Below are 18,133 nucleotides of genomic sequence, written 5' to 3'. Positions count from 1 at the left end.
TAAAGGTCCTATAGGAGATTATGTTGTTGACAGTGGGAAAACTGGGACATCAGGAATGCTTAATCATATTAGAAAATATTGCAGATATTACTTACCAAACCAAGATAAAAACCAAAAGATCATTGTTGGTGATAAGGGTCAAGGTAACATGATGGTTTCTAGGGGGTTTGTGTAGAGTGATGTAATGGAAGCTTGTATTGAGATTATTGTAATAGATGAACTTTCATTTAGTTTTGTAGAGAAGAAGGGTTTCAGGAGGTTTTGTAGTGTTTTTTGCCCATTGTTTGATGTACCAGGCAGGAGAACTACAGTTAGACAATTTCTAAAAATGTATGATGTCCATAAGATCAACTTGAAGAAAGAGTTGAATGCATATAAGATCAGCCTCACTACTGGCACTTGGACAAGTGTCCAAAACTTTAATTATATATATATATGGTGCTAATTGCCCATTTCATTGATAGTGATTGGAAGATGCACAAAAGGATTTTAAACTTTTGTGTGATTCCTAATCACCAAGGGACCACCATACGGAAGCTTATTAAGTCTTGTTTGTTGGAGTGGGGGATAAAGAAGGTTATGGCCATAATTGTTGACAATGCTTATGTAAATAAAGTAGCTTTAGATTGAATTAGGTCTAAGATGAATGGGTGAGAGAATTCACAAGTTGTTTTGGGTGGAAAGTACCTATATGTGAGATGTTGTACTCACATAACCAATTTAATAGTAGAAAGTGGGTTGAAGAAGTTGATTAGGTCTGTTTTAGCTATTAGGAATATTGTGAGGTCCTCTCCACAGAGATTGGACTATTTTAAATCCTCTATGGAGAAGGAGAAACTGTCTAACAAATGCCCTATATGCATGCATGGTCCCTGCAAGGTGGAATTCAACATTTATAATGTTGGAAGCAACCTTGAAATTTAAAAAGATTTTTGCAAGAATGGGGGAGGATGAGGACAACCCATTTTTGGCTTACTTCAAGGAACCAGATGAAGAATTTGATGATGATGAAAATGTGATTCAGAGCAGTATTAAGAGGTTTAGGGTTGGACCACCAAGTGAAGTTGATTGGCAAAAATGCAAGGGTGTTTGTGAAGTTTTTTAGTGTATTTTATGATGTGACCTTAAAGGTTAGTGCATCTTTGCACCCAACTGTCCACACAACTTTTCATGATCTTTTAGCTATTGAACATGAGATTGACAGGTTATTTGTGGCACCTGAGATGACCACTGGTTCATAAATTGAGAAAGTGTTGGCTTACATGGCAACCAACATGAGAGTTAAATTACAATAATTATATATTTTGGCCCATTTTAGCATTTGAACCAGTTGGAGTTGATTGCATTTGTTTTGGATCCAAGGTTCATGCTGAGACATGTAACTCATCTGTATAGGAAGGAGAAGTTTGAAGAGTGGGATGTGCATGTGGTCACCAAACAATTGAAAGGAGTGTTGATGGCCTTAATTTTATTAAGAATATGGACCAAAAGTAGAAGGTGACATACACATGAGAAGGAATGTGAATTCTGATTCACAAAATAATGCCACTTCTAGTTCTATGGTAGAAGATGGGGGTAGAGGTAGTGGGAGGGATGATATTTTGGATGATTAGAGAAAGATGGTAGAAGAGAGTAATGATGCAGTAATGGCACATGAAGTTGATACATACTTGATGGATCATTTGGAATGAACAACCAAAGATGCATATGGTTTTGACATTTTATTGTGGTGGAAGCTCAATGGTCCAAAGTACCCTGTGTTGGCAGCAATTTCAAAGGAAATTCTTGTCATTCAAGTATCAACAGTTGCATCTAAGAGTTGTTTTAGCACTGGGGGTAGGGTCATATATAGATGCATTTAGGAGTTCATTAACTCTTAAATCAGTGGAGGCCTTGATTTGTATGCGAAAATGGTTGAGGGGCAATGACATTTCCATCTTGGAAGATGAACCTTATATTGAAGAACTTGAATTTTGTGAAAGTATTGAATCATATAATGTTTTGTAAATTTGTTTTACTTTACTTGCTTTGCTTTGTAAGTTTGTATTGAATTACTACCAGAATAATTGCCTAACCATTCTGATCAAATTTGTATCCTTTGCTTACTTTTACATTATGTTATTTGTATCCAACGATTGTTAGACACTAATCACCTACAAATATTGGGTCAGTTTCCTTTGATGAGGTATCTAATAGGTTATTATTACATTTACACTATCAGTTTGGGTTGTTTTATTAAATAATGATATCTAACTAGTATTTTATTTTGTTATTATGATGATGCTTTAATGGGTGAATATGAAGTTGTCCTTTTTGACCTCCAACCCAATCCGTTTCCCAGCTTAGCTTCCAGCCAATCTCCATACCAGCTTAACTCCCAGGCTCCCAGGCTCCCAGCCACCACATGGTTGGCTCTTCTAGAACACCATTTGTTATTGTGTTCTTGCCACACCTCATTTTCCCTTTGTTGGGCTTGCACGCAACCATTTGTTGTTTGGGCAACATATGGTATGCAAAACCCTTGACATAAAGTGGATTGACATCTTTTTCTTTATGGAAAAGATTATTGCAGAAGATTTGATTGAGATTGAAATAGGAAGGGATAAATAGTGTCATACACGTTACACATCATGATGTGTTTTTACACATAAGGAATGTTATTCAAAGTCGCCTCTTTCCCTTAGACTCGCCTCAACGTGACAAAAAAACATAAAAATCCAAAAACAATTTTCTCTTTCTCATTTTTGCCTCTGCACCACATTAAATGCAGAGGTAAACATCATCAACTCTTATGTTTTACCTTTTTTACCCCTCTCGCCACTTTCATGTACTTCTCTTTCATAGTTTTTGAACCTCTCTTTTCATTCTCTATTTCTCAAGAAAAATAAATATGGAATTAAATCTCACATCTCCTCTTCTTCTTGAACATGATTTAATATTGAAGAAACCTGGAAGACCCAGAAAAGTAAACAAATAGTAACCAAACCCATAAAAATGTTTTTGGTTTTCTCCAGCGAATCCAAGTTCTAATCCAATAATGATGGTTTTAATTAACCCTCATCTATGGCAACTTTCCTTGACATCCTGTTTGTTTAGACACTTTGGTAGATGAAGGCTTCTCTGACATCAATTTTTCAAATGAGTCATTTGGCGACTCAGAATTGGGGTGTGATTCAGTCTCAATGTCCTTCAAAATCGCATGGAGCCTAAGGTTTCGTGGATGTCTGACAATTTCAAGAGCACGCGATTTCATCCGCTCACCCATTGAATCAAAAAGCTGCATGAAACCCAATAATATTCACAATACAGAAACTCAAACACTCAAATAACCAATAATGCATAAGATATTAAAAAAACTCACGTCTTTGCCAAATTCTAAAGCATTTTCAAAATCCATGATCCACCTCATTACAAATAACCCACAGTCGTAGCCATTAGGCTGTTGTGGGACACCATTGAGGTAAATGAATTTGAAACTACTGAATTCCCACATCTCTTCTAACCGCTCGTTACAAAATAACAAATCGAGTAGGCGCAACTAAGGTAAATTCAATTCAAATGAACAGATTAACATTCAGTAAGGAATTAAGAAATAAGATACATGCATATATCATACGTCGGACAAGTAAACTCACCAAACCGGAAACCATCCCTTGACAGTGTAACTCACAATTAGGAGTCCTAAGTGAATCCCATATTTCAGCCTTTTTTTTGTGAGGCTTAACAACTAATAAAAAAATATGGGGTGTTTCGGCATCGCATAAAGTGAAAAACATATGCAACAATTTTAAGTGATATCATGCTTGCACCTATATTAAGTAATTCTGTTTGATTAACTAATTGATTGATTTATTGACTAACACAGTAGAGAATGAGGTATACCCGCTGATAGTTCTTAAAAGGGTAAGTATCTGTTGTTTCGATGAGTGTATTCTCCTTACACCATTTTAATTGTTTTTCAACCTTGGCCTTATCAGAAGGTAGCATGTATGTCTTTTCCTACATACATTTCGAAAAAATCTTAAAATAGTTTCCTTCACTATCAATATTTATCACTATAGTAAGGATATTAAAGTAAGGTACCGAGAAGAAAAAGCGGAAGAATCAATCCGTAGAACCGGGATGCATTTGGTATATTCCTACCACATCTACCAAGTCCGTGTTGATGTGCATTTCAGACCACAATGTTTCAAAACTCTGCTGGTACAATGTAAATCTGTATCCTTTGTCAAGGTGAACAATGACATATCTATATGACATACGGCCTACCCTATGAGTAAGTCTGGAACATCGATTATGTAGTAGTAAATAACTATCTTACCTATCAAACATATCCTGCTTAAAATGAAGGCACACATTGAGATGTCATCATGAGATAGATGGCAAGGTAGAGGACCCTTGAAAGGTCTGCATCCTTACCTCTTAGAGATCTTATTAAGTTTCATTTTCAGTATAGAGGCTTTGTTCACTTTATCAAGGACAAAATGCCTCTTAAGACCCTTATCTACATTGATGGTGCTCGTCATGCTTGTGGACTCATCATGCTTTAACTAATCAACTAATCAACCAGCATGAACAAAAACCAATCAACACATCAATACTTACTATTCAAGATTCCAACTAACAACACAGCAATATGAACAAAAGCCAATCAACACATCAATACTTGCTATTCAAGATTCGAAACAACAACACAACAATATGAACAAAAACCAATCAACCATTACATTTTAACAGTACATATACTTGTTACGAAAAACATGGAAAATACTTATTATTCAAGATTTCAAATCTCGAAAATAATTTATATATTAAACATTATTGTACTTGAACACTTGAAAAACATGGTCAATATTTGTTATTCAAAGCTCCTTCATACTTCTTTCTGAGGTAGCTCCTCCAAAGACAGAGATCTCTGACGGCTTATTTTGCGTTCAATTTGTGGCTGTGGTTGCACTTCATTAATGAAGGTAATCGGTTACGAACTGTTTCACCTTCATTATGAGGGTTATGGACATGTGCAATTTGCGAAATCGCCACCATACTAGCAATTTGTTCACCCACATTTTTAAAAAATTCTTCTTTAAATTGCATAAATTTGTTGGACATTAATTCATTGTCGTTGGCAATGGATTTCTAGATAGCAGAAACATTTGCATTCATGACAATTTGAGATTTCTAGAGTGCAGAAACAGCTTCATTCTCTTCAGTCATGGCTTTCCCCATGGCAGAAATAGATGAGCAAGCATCAGCCACGAACTTCTGGAGGACAGAAATAGTATGAGACAATGTCAGTACCTCACCCTTTAAGAATGTCACATCAATATGTTGGTGAACTGGCAAACAACGATCGCCTAGTTCAATTTCAATGCTAACAAATCCCCCTCTCTTTCACCCATCTCAGCAGCCTACTTGCTTTTTGCTCATCCTATGAAACCACAGCGGGCAAAGAACGGTCTACCATTGTTGTGTCTCATTGAAGAGCATCAATATAGTACAACTGCAAAAACATAATGCAGCCATATAGGTAGCTTCCTTCGTTTGACTTGAAGGACTTGATTCCATCCACCAAATGCTTCAGAGAATAACTTGCACATTTACCGAGTCATATGGTATTTAGTTCTTTGAGTGCTTGCAGAAATTTTCTATTCACTATGAGGGAAGAAGTTGGGCAAAGAATAGTTCCCAAGGCGAACAACATAAAACGAACCCGAAAGTTGCCGTCAATTGTATCGGCCTCAACAAGCTTTTTTTGTAAGTCAACAATTGTGATCTTCCCATCCTTGCTGCAATAGATATTGGCCAAATTTTGGATTTCGCTCTTGTTCACGGAGTCTGTAGTCAAAATTTTCATTTCACCCTCAGGGACACCCATTAAGACTCTAAAATCTTAGGGAGTGATGATCAAAGTATTTCCATGTATCTCAATGGAACACGTGTTCGGTGCAAAGCGATCAACCAGAAAACGACAGAGACGGCGACGTAGGCTACTACACTTAATCTGAGCAAGCATACAAAACCCTATATCATTTACAACTCTGATTTTATCAGCATTAAACCCACCTACGACTTCCCTAAATCGATCAAGGGCACATTTAGTCTTTATTGTGCAAGTGGCTTCCCCAACAACCTCATTAGACTTTGGCTTAGGACAATACTTTTTCTTTTTTTTTCGCATCCAATTCTTTCCATTGAGTGGACATATCTTGCTTCCACTGTCAAAATCGAGTGCTAAGTCATAAAATATAATAAAAAATAGGCAGTTCATCGAAATTCAATAGGCAATTCACCTCAACAAAAAATTAAATATAACAACATTTTGTCATTCTTAAACTGCTTGCCAGCTTGTTTGAGTGTCTCCGACTGGACTTGCCTAAACCATCGACCAATGAAACATCGCCAAGTGGACAACGGCGAAGGAGGGCGCGCGAAGAGGAGAGAATTCCTTTAGGTCTCTGTTAGACTAGTTTGAAATTCAATGAAAGTATATGTTGATTACAGACGGCAGAAAAGATGACGACCACTACCAAGTGGACGACGACGAAGGAGGGCGCGCCAAGAGGAGAGAGTTCCTTTGGGTCTTTGTTAGACTGGTTTGAATTCAATGAAATTCAAAGAGGAAGGAGAGAGAGGAAGCTTATACCCAAGTAAGAATGCAACCGGTTGCTCACGCTCACATGTGAGTTGCACATGGGTTGTTTTAAAAGGTAAATTGTTTACCTTTTAAACAGGTTATGTTTTTTTTTAATTTAAATAATAGAGTGCATGCATACAATGCTTGCATGCAGTTATAGTAGAAGGTCTCTTTATAAAGATGAACTTAAAAAATTAAGGTCATAATCGAGCACTTATTTTTTTTCTTCCATCTATTATCTTTACCTTCACTCTTCAGTTTGTCTTTTGATGATTTTGACTTATGTTCTAATCATTCAAATGACTTTAAATATTGGAATGTTGAACTCTGGAAGAATTTCTTTAGGGTGCTTCCCTGGCCGGTCCAATTTTCTCTCTTCTTTTAGACTAATACCTTAATGCTTTTTTATTTTTAATTGAGGTCCAAAAATATTGTCTAAATGTTTTTAATTTCAAATTGTCTAATATTATTCTAAAATTAATGATTTTTAAATCTTAATATTATCCTAGTATTATCATAATATTATCCTAGTTTTATATTATCTTAATATTACAATATCCTAATAGTATCATATTATCCTAAAATTATTGTGGGATTTAAATTATATACATCTAATAAAAATGCATCAGCCCACAAAATATAAAATAATCAAATAAGGAAAAAAATTCTTTATAGGTACATTTCAATTGTACCAATCGATCGATGATTTGTTGACATTTATTTTATGGTTTAGCTTCAAGATTTTGAGCGGACTAAACTCATTTCATACCCTAGGAGGGAATGAGGTAAAAAGATGAGGATTTACCCTCAAAACTTAGGGAAGGAAGCAACATGGCCGAGCGATCGGCGGCGAAAACCGAGCGTTCAGATCAGGTGCGCACCATGCGCACCTAATCGAATATATATATATATATATATACCAAACCAGGTATTGGTACAATTGAAATGTTCCTATATATACTTTTTTTCTTACTTGTTTGATTATTTTCGATTTTGTAGGTTAATGCATTTTTTTTATATTTGTATAATTTAAACGAATATTATCTTTTATTATTTTAAATTATAAAACACAAAAACTAGATAATCTTAAATGTTTTAATTAAAAAATGTAAAAATTGAAAATATCCTAACATATATTATCTTTCATAATTATCTTAATTTTAAGAGATAATATGAGTCAAAAAATTTTAAAAGTTCATTTTTTGAACATTAGCCTTAAAAATTAAATTTAAGTACAAATCTAAATTCATATATGGTTTTAGTCTGAATGACCCTCCAAAATTGGACCTACTTCTAATTAACTGATTTCTTTATGAAACTGCTTAACTGTAGCCCTGGCCACAATGACAAGGAGTTGTTGCAAAATCTGAGGGAGTCCTTCCAGGATTACATGTGCTCGGACCCTAAGCTTATAAAGAAACTTAACGAGTTACTAGTTAAGCAAAGGGCTTCATTGTGTTCTAATTAGTGTCCATATCATCTCTCCTGATTTTCGGTTGCAATCTTTGATTGTATTGGCTCAAGCAAAAGAAGAAACTTTTCTGAAATTCATGTATGGCGAAATTCCCGAACCTTGCTTCTAGCTTTCTGATGTAAATTTTTATTTTTTATTTTTCAGTCAAGCTCATGTCTGGAGCATTTGTAAACTGCAAATGCTAAACATTGAAGTAATGATGTATGCTTATCTCACCAAAAAAAAAAAAAATGCATGTTTGTCTACTTGTTGTACATGTGTTGTTCAGGCACAGAGTATATGTTATCTACAAATCTTTTACCGAAAAAAAAAAAAATATATATATATATATCTACAAATCTGCATGATTTTCCCTTGGTTAAGTTGGGTTCAGTTCTTGTAAGATTTCAGTGTACTTTGATGTGTTCTCCATACATCTCTGTTTTTGTTTGATCCTATGATATTGGACTCCCCGAGTATGAGGCAATGCATTATTTTCTGCCAGTCATTCAAATTAATGCACCTCTCTATGTTTATTGTAATTGCATGTTGCAATGCTCTAGCCTGATTAATATTTTCATACTGGGAGTATATGCTGCAAGACATCCCTCTACTCTTGTTCTTCTATAATGTCTATGAGAAATATGGGCTGTTGGATATGGTATTAGCAGCGTTGACAATTGCATGCTTAATACACTACAATTATATTGACTCAAGCAAATGGATTTAAACTCTGATATGGAACAGAACAGCAGAAACTGAATAATCCATACTACAATTACATCTATTGTTATATTATGCATTGTGATTAACCATTGCAATTTTGAGACCTCACCAAGAATGTCCTGTAAATGCTGGGGAAACGGATGATGATGATGCTAACAAACTTTGAGAAAATATCAACTTTACATCTAGCACAATTGACAAAGCTTGTAAAAGAAGGAATATCAAAAATATAAATAGAGTAATCATTCAGAAATATTACAAGCAGCTTAGGAATCTTTCTATTCTTCAATAGTCATTTTCAAGTTTCAAGGTTTCAGACTTGGTCTCCATGGTGGTTTGAGACTTGGTCTCCATGGGCATGGTGAGCATCTTCAGAGAAATTTTCCGGAGATAATCCGACTGGAAAAAGAGATCCACACAAAAATTAGATTACAGTGCCATCCACAATACAAAGAGAGTTTAAAAATTAACAGATCTAAGTAAGCTTGCATGTACTGTGAAATATTAGGACCCCGAGAGTTATGGAAGTACCTGACTTGTGGCAGCAACATATATCTTTTCCTCAAACCTTGTAGCAATTCTCTCTAGTTCGTGCAGGACCTCTTCACCAGCGAAGGGAAGATGCCGCTTTAACGTATCAGTTCTTTATATGCAAAATATTTAGTAAGTTATTGACATGAAGGAATGGAGATGGATTTCTTAACAACAAAATTGGATTCTAAGTGAATAAATAACCCGATTAAATTGTCCCAAAATAAAAATATGAGGATTAAATTCAGCAAAAACACGTGCAAAGAATAATAATCCATCAGTAGATTTGACATGAAAAAGAAAAACAAAAAAAGAATGGCATGTACTCGTCCAAGAAAAAACATAGCATGTGCTCTATTAGGTTCAATATCCAAAGCAGACAAAATTGGCATGTACTAGTCCATCATCATATTAGAACTGAAGGCATAACTTGACTACAACAATTTCTATACTCACAAAAGGGGTATATGTCATTGATGGTTGTTATTTTAATACATCCACATGAACATGAATTCTTTTATAAGAATGAGAAAAGCAAGCATACATATGAGAAGGGTGAGCCATTGGATTGCACAACACCTATTTTATTTAAATTAAAATCTTGCATCCAATGGCTCACCTTTCTCATGCTTTAGAAGAGAATTTCTCTTTACTCTCATGGGTTTCATCTAAGTAAATGAATATCACCTGGACAGAGACACACAAATGACTTATCTATTTTTTTATGAAACCATTCTTTAATTATCAGCTATATATAGATCATATGTCTCAAACTTTATTATATCAATTAGTGTCTGCATAATTGAATTCACTGCAAAGTGCTAACTAAATGCCTCTGCATTCATTATGGAGATTGCCCTTAACAACAAACTATGACAAAACTGTCTCTGATATAAAAAGCTACTAGATGGGCACCATCATTCTTTTACTTTGACTATTTATGAGCACTTCCATACAAATTACAAACCTTTTCTGTCATGAACCAAATAATATTTCATCCAATTATGAGGTCAATCATTTGTAGCTTTTCCTTCTTTTTTCAAACATACTTACATCTTGTTGATAATTCTTTGTCGTGCATCTGGCGGCAATTGGCTCCTCCAATCGCTTGTGTCCATTGAGGGTTCTCCACCTTCCATCAAATTAATCTGACCAACCAAACACACCTTCACATAAAACAACAATTTGAATTGCAAAACCAGATGAAAGGGGAAGATGCAAAACTGCAAAACCAGATACCCAAATCAGAAATTATGAATTCTATGCTCTATATTAAAGGCTACGCTCTAATACCAACAATAAAAATAGTTACCTAAGAATTGGATAACTGTGACAGTGACTGAATTGGGTATTAAACGAACTTGGGGATATTACCTGGGGGCTGGAGCTGCAGGCCAGAGTCAGAGAGTTTGGAATAGCTTGAAGACGAGAGGAAACAGAGGTTGAGCGAATGTCAAATTGTCAAAGTGAAGGTGCTCAGTTTCTTTTTTTATTTTGGCCAAATAGGTGCTCAGGTTTTAAAGGAAGAGAACATTTGTATTGGCCGAATTTTGCTTTTGGTACATGTAGTTTGCTGGAAGTTTCACTTTAGTATCAATAGTTTTTTTTTGTTTGGCCAGTAGTTTTAATTTTGTCAATTTTAGTTATATAATTTGCAAAAAGATGCAATTTCAATACAGTTTGTATTTTTAATTCACTTTAGTACCCGTAGTTTTAATTTTGTCAATTTTGAATATGTAGTTTGCAAAATGATGCAATTCTAATACACATTTGTATTTTCAATTCACTTTAATACCCGTAGTTTTAATTTTGTCAATTTTGAATATGTAGTTTGCAAAATGATGCATTTTCAACACACGTTTGCAATTCCATTAATTTCACCTTTAAAGCAAATGCAATTTGGTCTTCTTAGGTGTTGCCAAATTTTGCTTTTGGTATTTGTAATTTTCTTGAAGTTTCACTTTGTTACTTGTAGTTCGCTCGAAGTTTTACTTTAGTACTGGTAGTGTGCTCGAAGTTTCACTTTTAATGGTAGAATTGACGAAATCGTAAACGTATCCTAAAATTGTAACTGTTTGTAAATTATAGGACCAAAATTGAAAAAATCCAAACTGCAGATACTAAAGTGGAACTTCAAGCAAACTATAAGTACCAAAAGTGAAATTTAGCCTATTTTTATGCAACATTCTGTGATTTATTCAAGAATCAGGGCATTGTAATTCCAAGTTCCTTAAAATATGTTAAGTTATTTTTTATTGAAAACGGGTTGTATCAAATACACCCAATAATTTTTTTGTTTCAGAATATTGAGACACAACAGATAAAACAAGTTAAAATGTTTATATTAAAACCAACCTCTCAAGGTTACACTTGTTTGGGGTGAACCTTGAACAAAATACAAATTAAGGCTCGAGAGTTTAAAGTTGATACAAGGAATTAAAACTACAATAAATAGACACCAAATTAACAAAGGAATAAGGAAGTAAACATAATTACAGATTTGGTCTACTTGTTTTATACCTGATTCAATTTTGGTCTACAATCTTTTTTAAGTTCTGTTTTAGTCAACTAATTGTTCCACTTGTTCAATAAAGGTCCAGAGTTGTTTTCTCAAATTTATCTCATCTTTTACCCTATCAAATCTCAGCCAAATTCAGCAAATATATACTCGTTTAAAGCTATGCATCTCCTTTTTACAACCATATAAAGATCATTCAAGTCGGAGTTCTAAAACTCAAGACAATTGGCCCCAAAGTAGGGTACCTGAAACTACCAATTTTTCCTAGAAAATATTCAGATTTTTCAAACTTCACCAAACTTCAATTCTCTTTTATTCTAATACTCCAAATTGGTTGCTATGACTAAGAAATGATAAAATATAACTTATACTTAAATTATAATTAAAGAAAACACAACCAAAATGATTTAAAATCATAACTTAAAAAAGATTGTGAACTAAAATTGAACTAGATATAAAATAAATTGACCAAAATTAAACTTAAAAAAGATCGAGGATCAAAATTGAACTAGGTATAAAATAAGTGAATCAAATTTGTAATTTTCTCTAAACATTAATATAAAAGACAACAACGGAAGGGTAGTCACCAAAGCAAGAAATAAGTTGACAGATCCATTGACACTCATTAAGCGACAATGGCATGCACGACATCAATCCAAGTTCTTCTCTTCTTTGTACACAGTACATAAAAACATAAGATCATGTAGGGTAAATATTATATACGATCATTTGCCCTGTAGGGGGATCCCCGACTAGGTTTGAAAGTAGAGCAATAACATAACTACTGTATAAAATGATGGCATTTAAGAAGAAGTAAATAAATATTAATATAAAAGACTTAAAACAACAAAAAGGCAATCACCAAAGCAAGAAAGAAGTTGACAAATCCACTAACTATCATTATGCGACAATGGCCTACACAAGCTCAGTCCAAGTTCTTCTCTTCTTGTTTGGGTTTGAAATTGCATTTTCTCAGATGGGCCAAAACACACAGAAATTAAGCAGGTCGCAAGCAGAGCATGCTCATTTGACAAAAGAAACATGCCGTGTACGAGTCAAAGACCAATATCAAGTAAAGCAACCCACACATAACCGTGGTGGGCCAAGCCCAATAAACAACCAAAAGAGGCCAACTTTTATTCAAACAAGGAACCGAGAAGTCAGAAGAATATCAAGAGTTATAACCTTTTAATAAGATTCTTTCCGGTTACAACTTCTTGAAGGATTGTGACTCTTGGGATCGAAGGCACCTGTTAGGGTTTTACCACTATAAATAGAGACATTGAACCACAAAAAACAAAAAACAAATTTGACCCCGAGAAAAATCCCAGAAATCAAGAGCATCAAAAACCCTAGTTCTTCGATTATCATAGGTTATTACTATGTTCTTTCAGTTTCTTTTCCAATTTTTGGGTGTTCTTGAGAAAATATTATGGCTTCTCTCAAGAAATTAGGATAAAAACTTTTTGTGTTCTTCGGTTTCTATTGGTATTAATATGAGTATGTCTCTTTGATTCGCATATTGTTAGTTTAGAGTTACTTTCTTGTTCTTTAAATTCCGTATAATTAGGTTTATTGTTTTCTTAGATTAAAGTAGTTTTAGATTATGCGATTTACAATTCATACTTGTATTATTTTGATTAATTATGAAGATTGCTTCTGTTTTGATTTCGTTTTTACAGTTAATTGTTATTTACTTGATTTTGATTTTACACCTATCACTCACACTTTCACTTGCACTCATCGTATCACCATCACACCTATCTCGGCTACACTACCCTAAGTCCTTGCAGCCAAGGCATTAGAATCTTTGTGACTGAGAAGTGTTCCTTCCTCAGTCCACGGTCGCCTAACCGGAAGTCAGTTTTGCGCAACCCTATCATTTGTACGCTCGGCCCCACTGTTGCGTACTAGCACTCCTAACACATATTAGAAGGACGTGTGGTTTCCTTGATCCGCGGCCTAGTCGATATGTGGTCATAGAGATTTTGAGGCAAACACTTCTTCTTGTATAGTACCTATAAACATATGATCAAGTAAAAGGTGAGCATCACATACGATCATGTTTGTGCCATATTTGGCCTGGGTTATAATTGGGCCATATTGGGCCTTCTTGGGGTTGGATCCCACATTGGGATAACTGTAAAGTGGAGGGTCTCCTATCCATTATTAATAGGATCCTCACCCCATTTAGAAATGACTCTCCCTGATATATATCCTTAGACTCTCTAAGAGCTCTCATGTAAATTGTACTCACACATTATTCATAGTGACACCCAAACAATCCAAGTGGACGTAGCCACAATCACATCGATCGTGGTGAACCACTATATATATTGTGGGTGTTTCTTATGTGATTGTGATTTTACGCGTGTCTTTGATTGGTCCAACTTTTTGTACCAGCAGTTTGGTGCCGTCTGTAGGAAATGTGTTTGTTCTGATCCCATTGATTCTACTCAGCTACTTGAAAGACAAAGGACTAGGTTTGAAATTAAGGCAATAACATAACTACGTACTACATAAAATGTTGGCATGCATTTAAGAAGAAGGAAATAATCATAATATAAAAGACTTAAAATAACGGAAGGGCAATCACCAAAGCAAGAAAGAAGTTGACATATCCACTAACATTCATTATGCGACATTGGCCCACATGACTCAGTCCAAGTTCTTTTCTTTTTCGTGCATAGTACCTAAATACATAAGATCAAGTAAAAGGTGAGCATCACATACAATCATTTGCCTCGTAGAGAGACTCAAGCCAGGTTTGAAAGTAAGGCAATAACATAGCTACTACATACAGTTTCGACATTTGGGAAAAGCTTAAAACAATGTACAACAAAAACCTTTGGTTGAGTTTTTTCAAAGGAAACCAGTTATCCTACTCACACATCCATTTAAAACCAAAGAATTTCCAATAATCATTTCATAATGAGGCGGCCTTAAGAGAACATACTTGATGACCAGTCCATATGACCAACTACCCTTACCTAGATAGAATTGAGAAGTGCTAGCGAGAGTGTCCACTTTAATGGCTATGCCACTTAGACTAGGCCTCCCCTCAGGCCATTCGATTTGGCCCGTCTATAAACCCCTCTGAAGGTTTAGGGGATCGAAACCCAAGGTCACAGAATGTAACCCTTCACCCCTAAGTCATCACAACATATATCTCAACATAGATAAAACCACACAACATATGTCATACAAAAGCATATGCAAAGTTCTCACACATCATATTTAGTACATAGTACACAGCAAAGTCTCTAACCATGAGTGAAGTTACCCTACATGGAGTCCAAAGCTTTAGCCTGATCCTACACCACAGTTTCAAGTACCACCTATCTTCAACATCATCCTTACGTTCGTCTTTGGGTGATTGGAGTCCTACTCCAACAATATCATAATATTAGATTTCACCTTAAAAAAAAGTCCCTTGAATAACCTCATTTACTCACTAAGTTTAGGCCCAGTTACTTTACTAATCTTAGAATAACATTCGATTCAAAACGCTAAGTCAATTTGATTCAATTAAAAACCTTAAGTTTGGTTACTAAGGTCTTAAGTCATATTTTAACTTGGATTGAAGCCTAAGATAGGTCCTAGTACCCTAAAGTCGGCTTAGGATCTAGGTTTAGGAATCTTGAGGGTTCCAAGAATTTTCTTGAAGTTGAAAACCTTTTAGAAATTAGAAAATAATTTTTTAAGTAATTAAAATGTTTTAAGAATGTAAAATAATTATTTACTAATTACAATAATTACTTACAATTTAAAACAATTATTTGATAGTTAAAACCCTTAAAATAATTTAAAATAATTATTTATTAAGTAATTACTATTTCTTAAATAATTTATAATATTTAAAATAAATAATTAATTTATAGAAAATAAAATTATTTTTAAAATTAATTAAATTATTTATTATCAATGACTTACTAATCATGTAACTAAACAATTACTTAAAATAATTAAGCTATAAATGAAACTAAAAGTATTGGGTAATTATAAGGGTTCGTTAGTTTTAAAGATTGGACCACCAATAATGTTGACTAGAAAGACAACTTGCTCAACAACTTGAGTTCCACGACAAATCCGCAGCTGCATCCAAAAAATTAGTGCATCTTCAAAATTTACTGCATGCCTAATTACAACATTGCAATTACATTAAATATTCTCAATAAAAAATCCAAATTTTAAATTTTAAATCAATAAATCTCCTAAAATACATTATAAAGTACCTAATCAATCCCCCAAATATTAAGATTCAAGTAGTAAATAAAAAAAAAAAATCAAAGATGCAGATGCAGCTCAAAAATGTAGATTGTTGTCCTTTACTCAAGTTAGTATCTCCTTGTTAAAAATACTCAAGTTAGTATCTCCTTGTCCTTCTTACCAAGTATATTAGTGATTTGGTTATAGAACCTAATTTTCTATAATAATTAGGTTTTTAAAGTTCAGAATGAAAAATACAATGATAATCCAACCCACATTAAAAAAAACCCAGTGATAACTCAACCCACATTAATTAATGAAAAAAACGAGCTAGGCATGGAGCCCAGCGCACACCACGCTTTTTTTTTCCTATCATCCTGTGTTTTACAGTATAGTCATTGTTGATACTCACTGTGCAACAACTATAAAAAATGCATAATAATGATACTTATAAATATACCTTATGTATTTCTCTTACATAAAGATGTCAAAAGTTCATAAAACCAACATAAAACACAAAAAATCACCCTCATGAAGTCACATCAACATTTGCCATGTTCATCGTTACAAAGTTCCTGTCGAATAGGAGCTATCGGCACTGTAGAGTGCCTCATGTGCACTTAGGCACTTAGCGCCTCTTTTTTTTTTTTGTGAATTTGAGCGCCTTTTTTCAAAAAGCTATTTTATTTATTATTATTAGGTGGACATTTTTAACATTTGAAACCATTATGTGAGTTAATTTAACATTAGGGAGTGTAAAATGGACGTCAAAATCATTTCCTTTATAATTAAAATAACTTGTTAAAACTAAACCATTAGTTAGAAATTATTAACTATAATTGAACTAAACTTAAATATTATTTAAAACTAATTAATTATACTAAACTAAAACAATTAACTAAACAAAATAATAATTAAACGAACCAAACATGAAAAATTAAAAAGCAAAGGAAATGAGAGTAGGTTTCTAGAAAGAGGCTCTCCTTAGTGAGAGAAAGGGTTTGGAGCAAATGGGAAGAAAATGGTTGAAATTTGGAAAAGATTTTTTGGTGTGACCGATACACTGCCACGTGGTGTAACCAATCTAACATATCATAATATGAATGGAAGTTATTAATATTATACCCTAGGAGAGATAAAAATACCATCCAACAATACCCTTACACATTGAATTGGTTACACTACGTGGTGGTGTATCGGTTACACATTAAAAATTCTCGAAATTTGGAGTATTAATAGGCCAAGTTAGGGAGAATGCATGGATGGCTTACATTGAAGTTAAAACCACCATCAAAAGTCTGGACCATCTTCAAGAGGCGGCAAAGGTTGGATGACTGAGATTTCATCATTAAGAGCTGATCTGACGGCTCAGAAGAAGGGAAAAACATGCAAGTCAAAGCCAATCCGGATTAGAGACGTGGCGGGTCCTCCTACCAGATCAGGTCGTGTCACGTAGGTCACAGCAGACACAGAATATGCAGGTAAACGGGTCGGTACATTCGAATCGAAGCGGAGGTCGTCGTCCAAATACGGCGCAGATCTTTGCCTCAAAACAACGCTGTTTAATGTCCTTCCCAGTCGTGTCAACGAACAATCAACAGTTTCCACAAATCACATTCCTCCACGTGTCCTTGTTAGGCCCAATAAACATTTTTTATTTTCTAATTTTTTAAAATCTTCTAAACATAGGAAAATAAAATCGCTGGGGAGTTCAAAAAATATTCTGAAAAATGCTACAGACTCCTCTCAACTAGTACTATTTTTCTATGACTTCAATAATTTTCTATAAAAATTCCAAGTCTCCAAATAAATGTAAAAATGGGAAAATAATTCTAAATAACCTCAAATAAATTTCTAAAATTCTCCAAAAATATCCATTCATTATCAAAAATGAGTTTACAAACTCAAAAATTCATACATCTACAAAATAAAATTTATAAAATTCACAGGGGCTCACACTTGGTATATGAGCAATTACTTATTTTGATAGTGTTAGTGGTGTAGCAAAGGGAGGTCCAACGACGCAACGGTAGTCAAGGACTGGGCACGATCACAAGGAAGG

The 18,133-nt window shown here is 34.3% G+C and overlaps 1 protein-coding gene across 5 annotated transcripts; it reads right to left on the bottom strand.

Moving 5' to 3' along the window:
• Positions 1-8,939: 8,939 nt before the first annotated feature.
• Positions 8,940-10,837, bottom strand: LOC147286498 (mediator of RNA polymerase II transcription subunit 15a-like). 5 transcript variants are annotated; one of them, XM_086241685.1, is made up of 4 exons: positions 10,719-10,837; positions 10,398-10,567; positions 9,345-9,456; positions 8,940-9,212 (listed from the first exon to the last, which is right to left on the bottom strand). In XM_086241685.1, exons 2-4 carry the CDS (start codon positions 10,481-10,483, stop codon positions 9,099-9,101), a joined length of 312 nt encoding a protein of 103 aa, XP_086097811.1. In that variant the 5' UTR covers positions 10,484-10,567; positions 10,719-10,837; the 3' UTR covers positions 8,940-9,098. The 5 variants fall into 5 exon arrangements, with proteins under 5 accessions (XP_086097811.1, XP_086097810.1, XP_086097813.1 ...); XM_086241684.1 differs by having other exon boundaries at positions 10,398-10,510; positions 10,719-10,835; XM_086241687.1 differs by having other exon boundaries at positions 10,398-10,492; positions 10,719-10,830.
• Between the last annotated feature and the right edge of the window lie 7,296 nt (positions 10,838-18,133).

This window comes from Dryas octopetala, chromosome 4 (assembly GCF_963921425.1).
Source record: "Dryas octopetala chromosome 4, drDryOcto1.1, whole genome shotgun sequence".
NCBI lineage: Eukaryota > Viridiplantae > Streptophyta > Magnoliopsida > Rosales > Rosaceae > Dryas > Dryas octopetala.
Note: the sequence above shows the minus strand (reverse complement) of the source record. Positions and strands in the feature narration are given on the sequence as shown.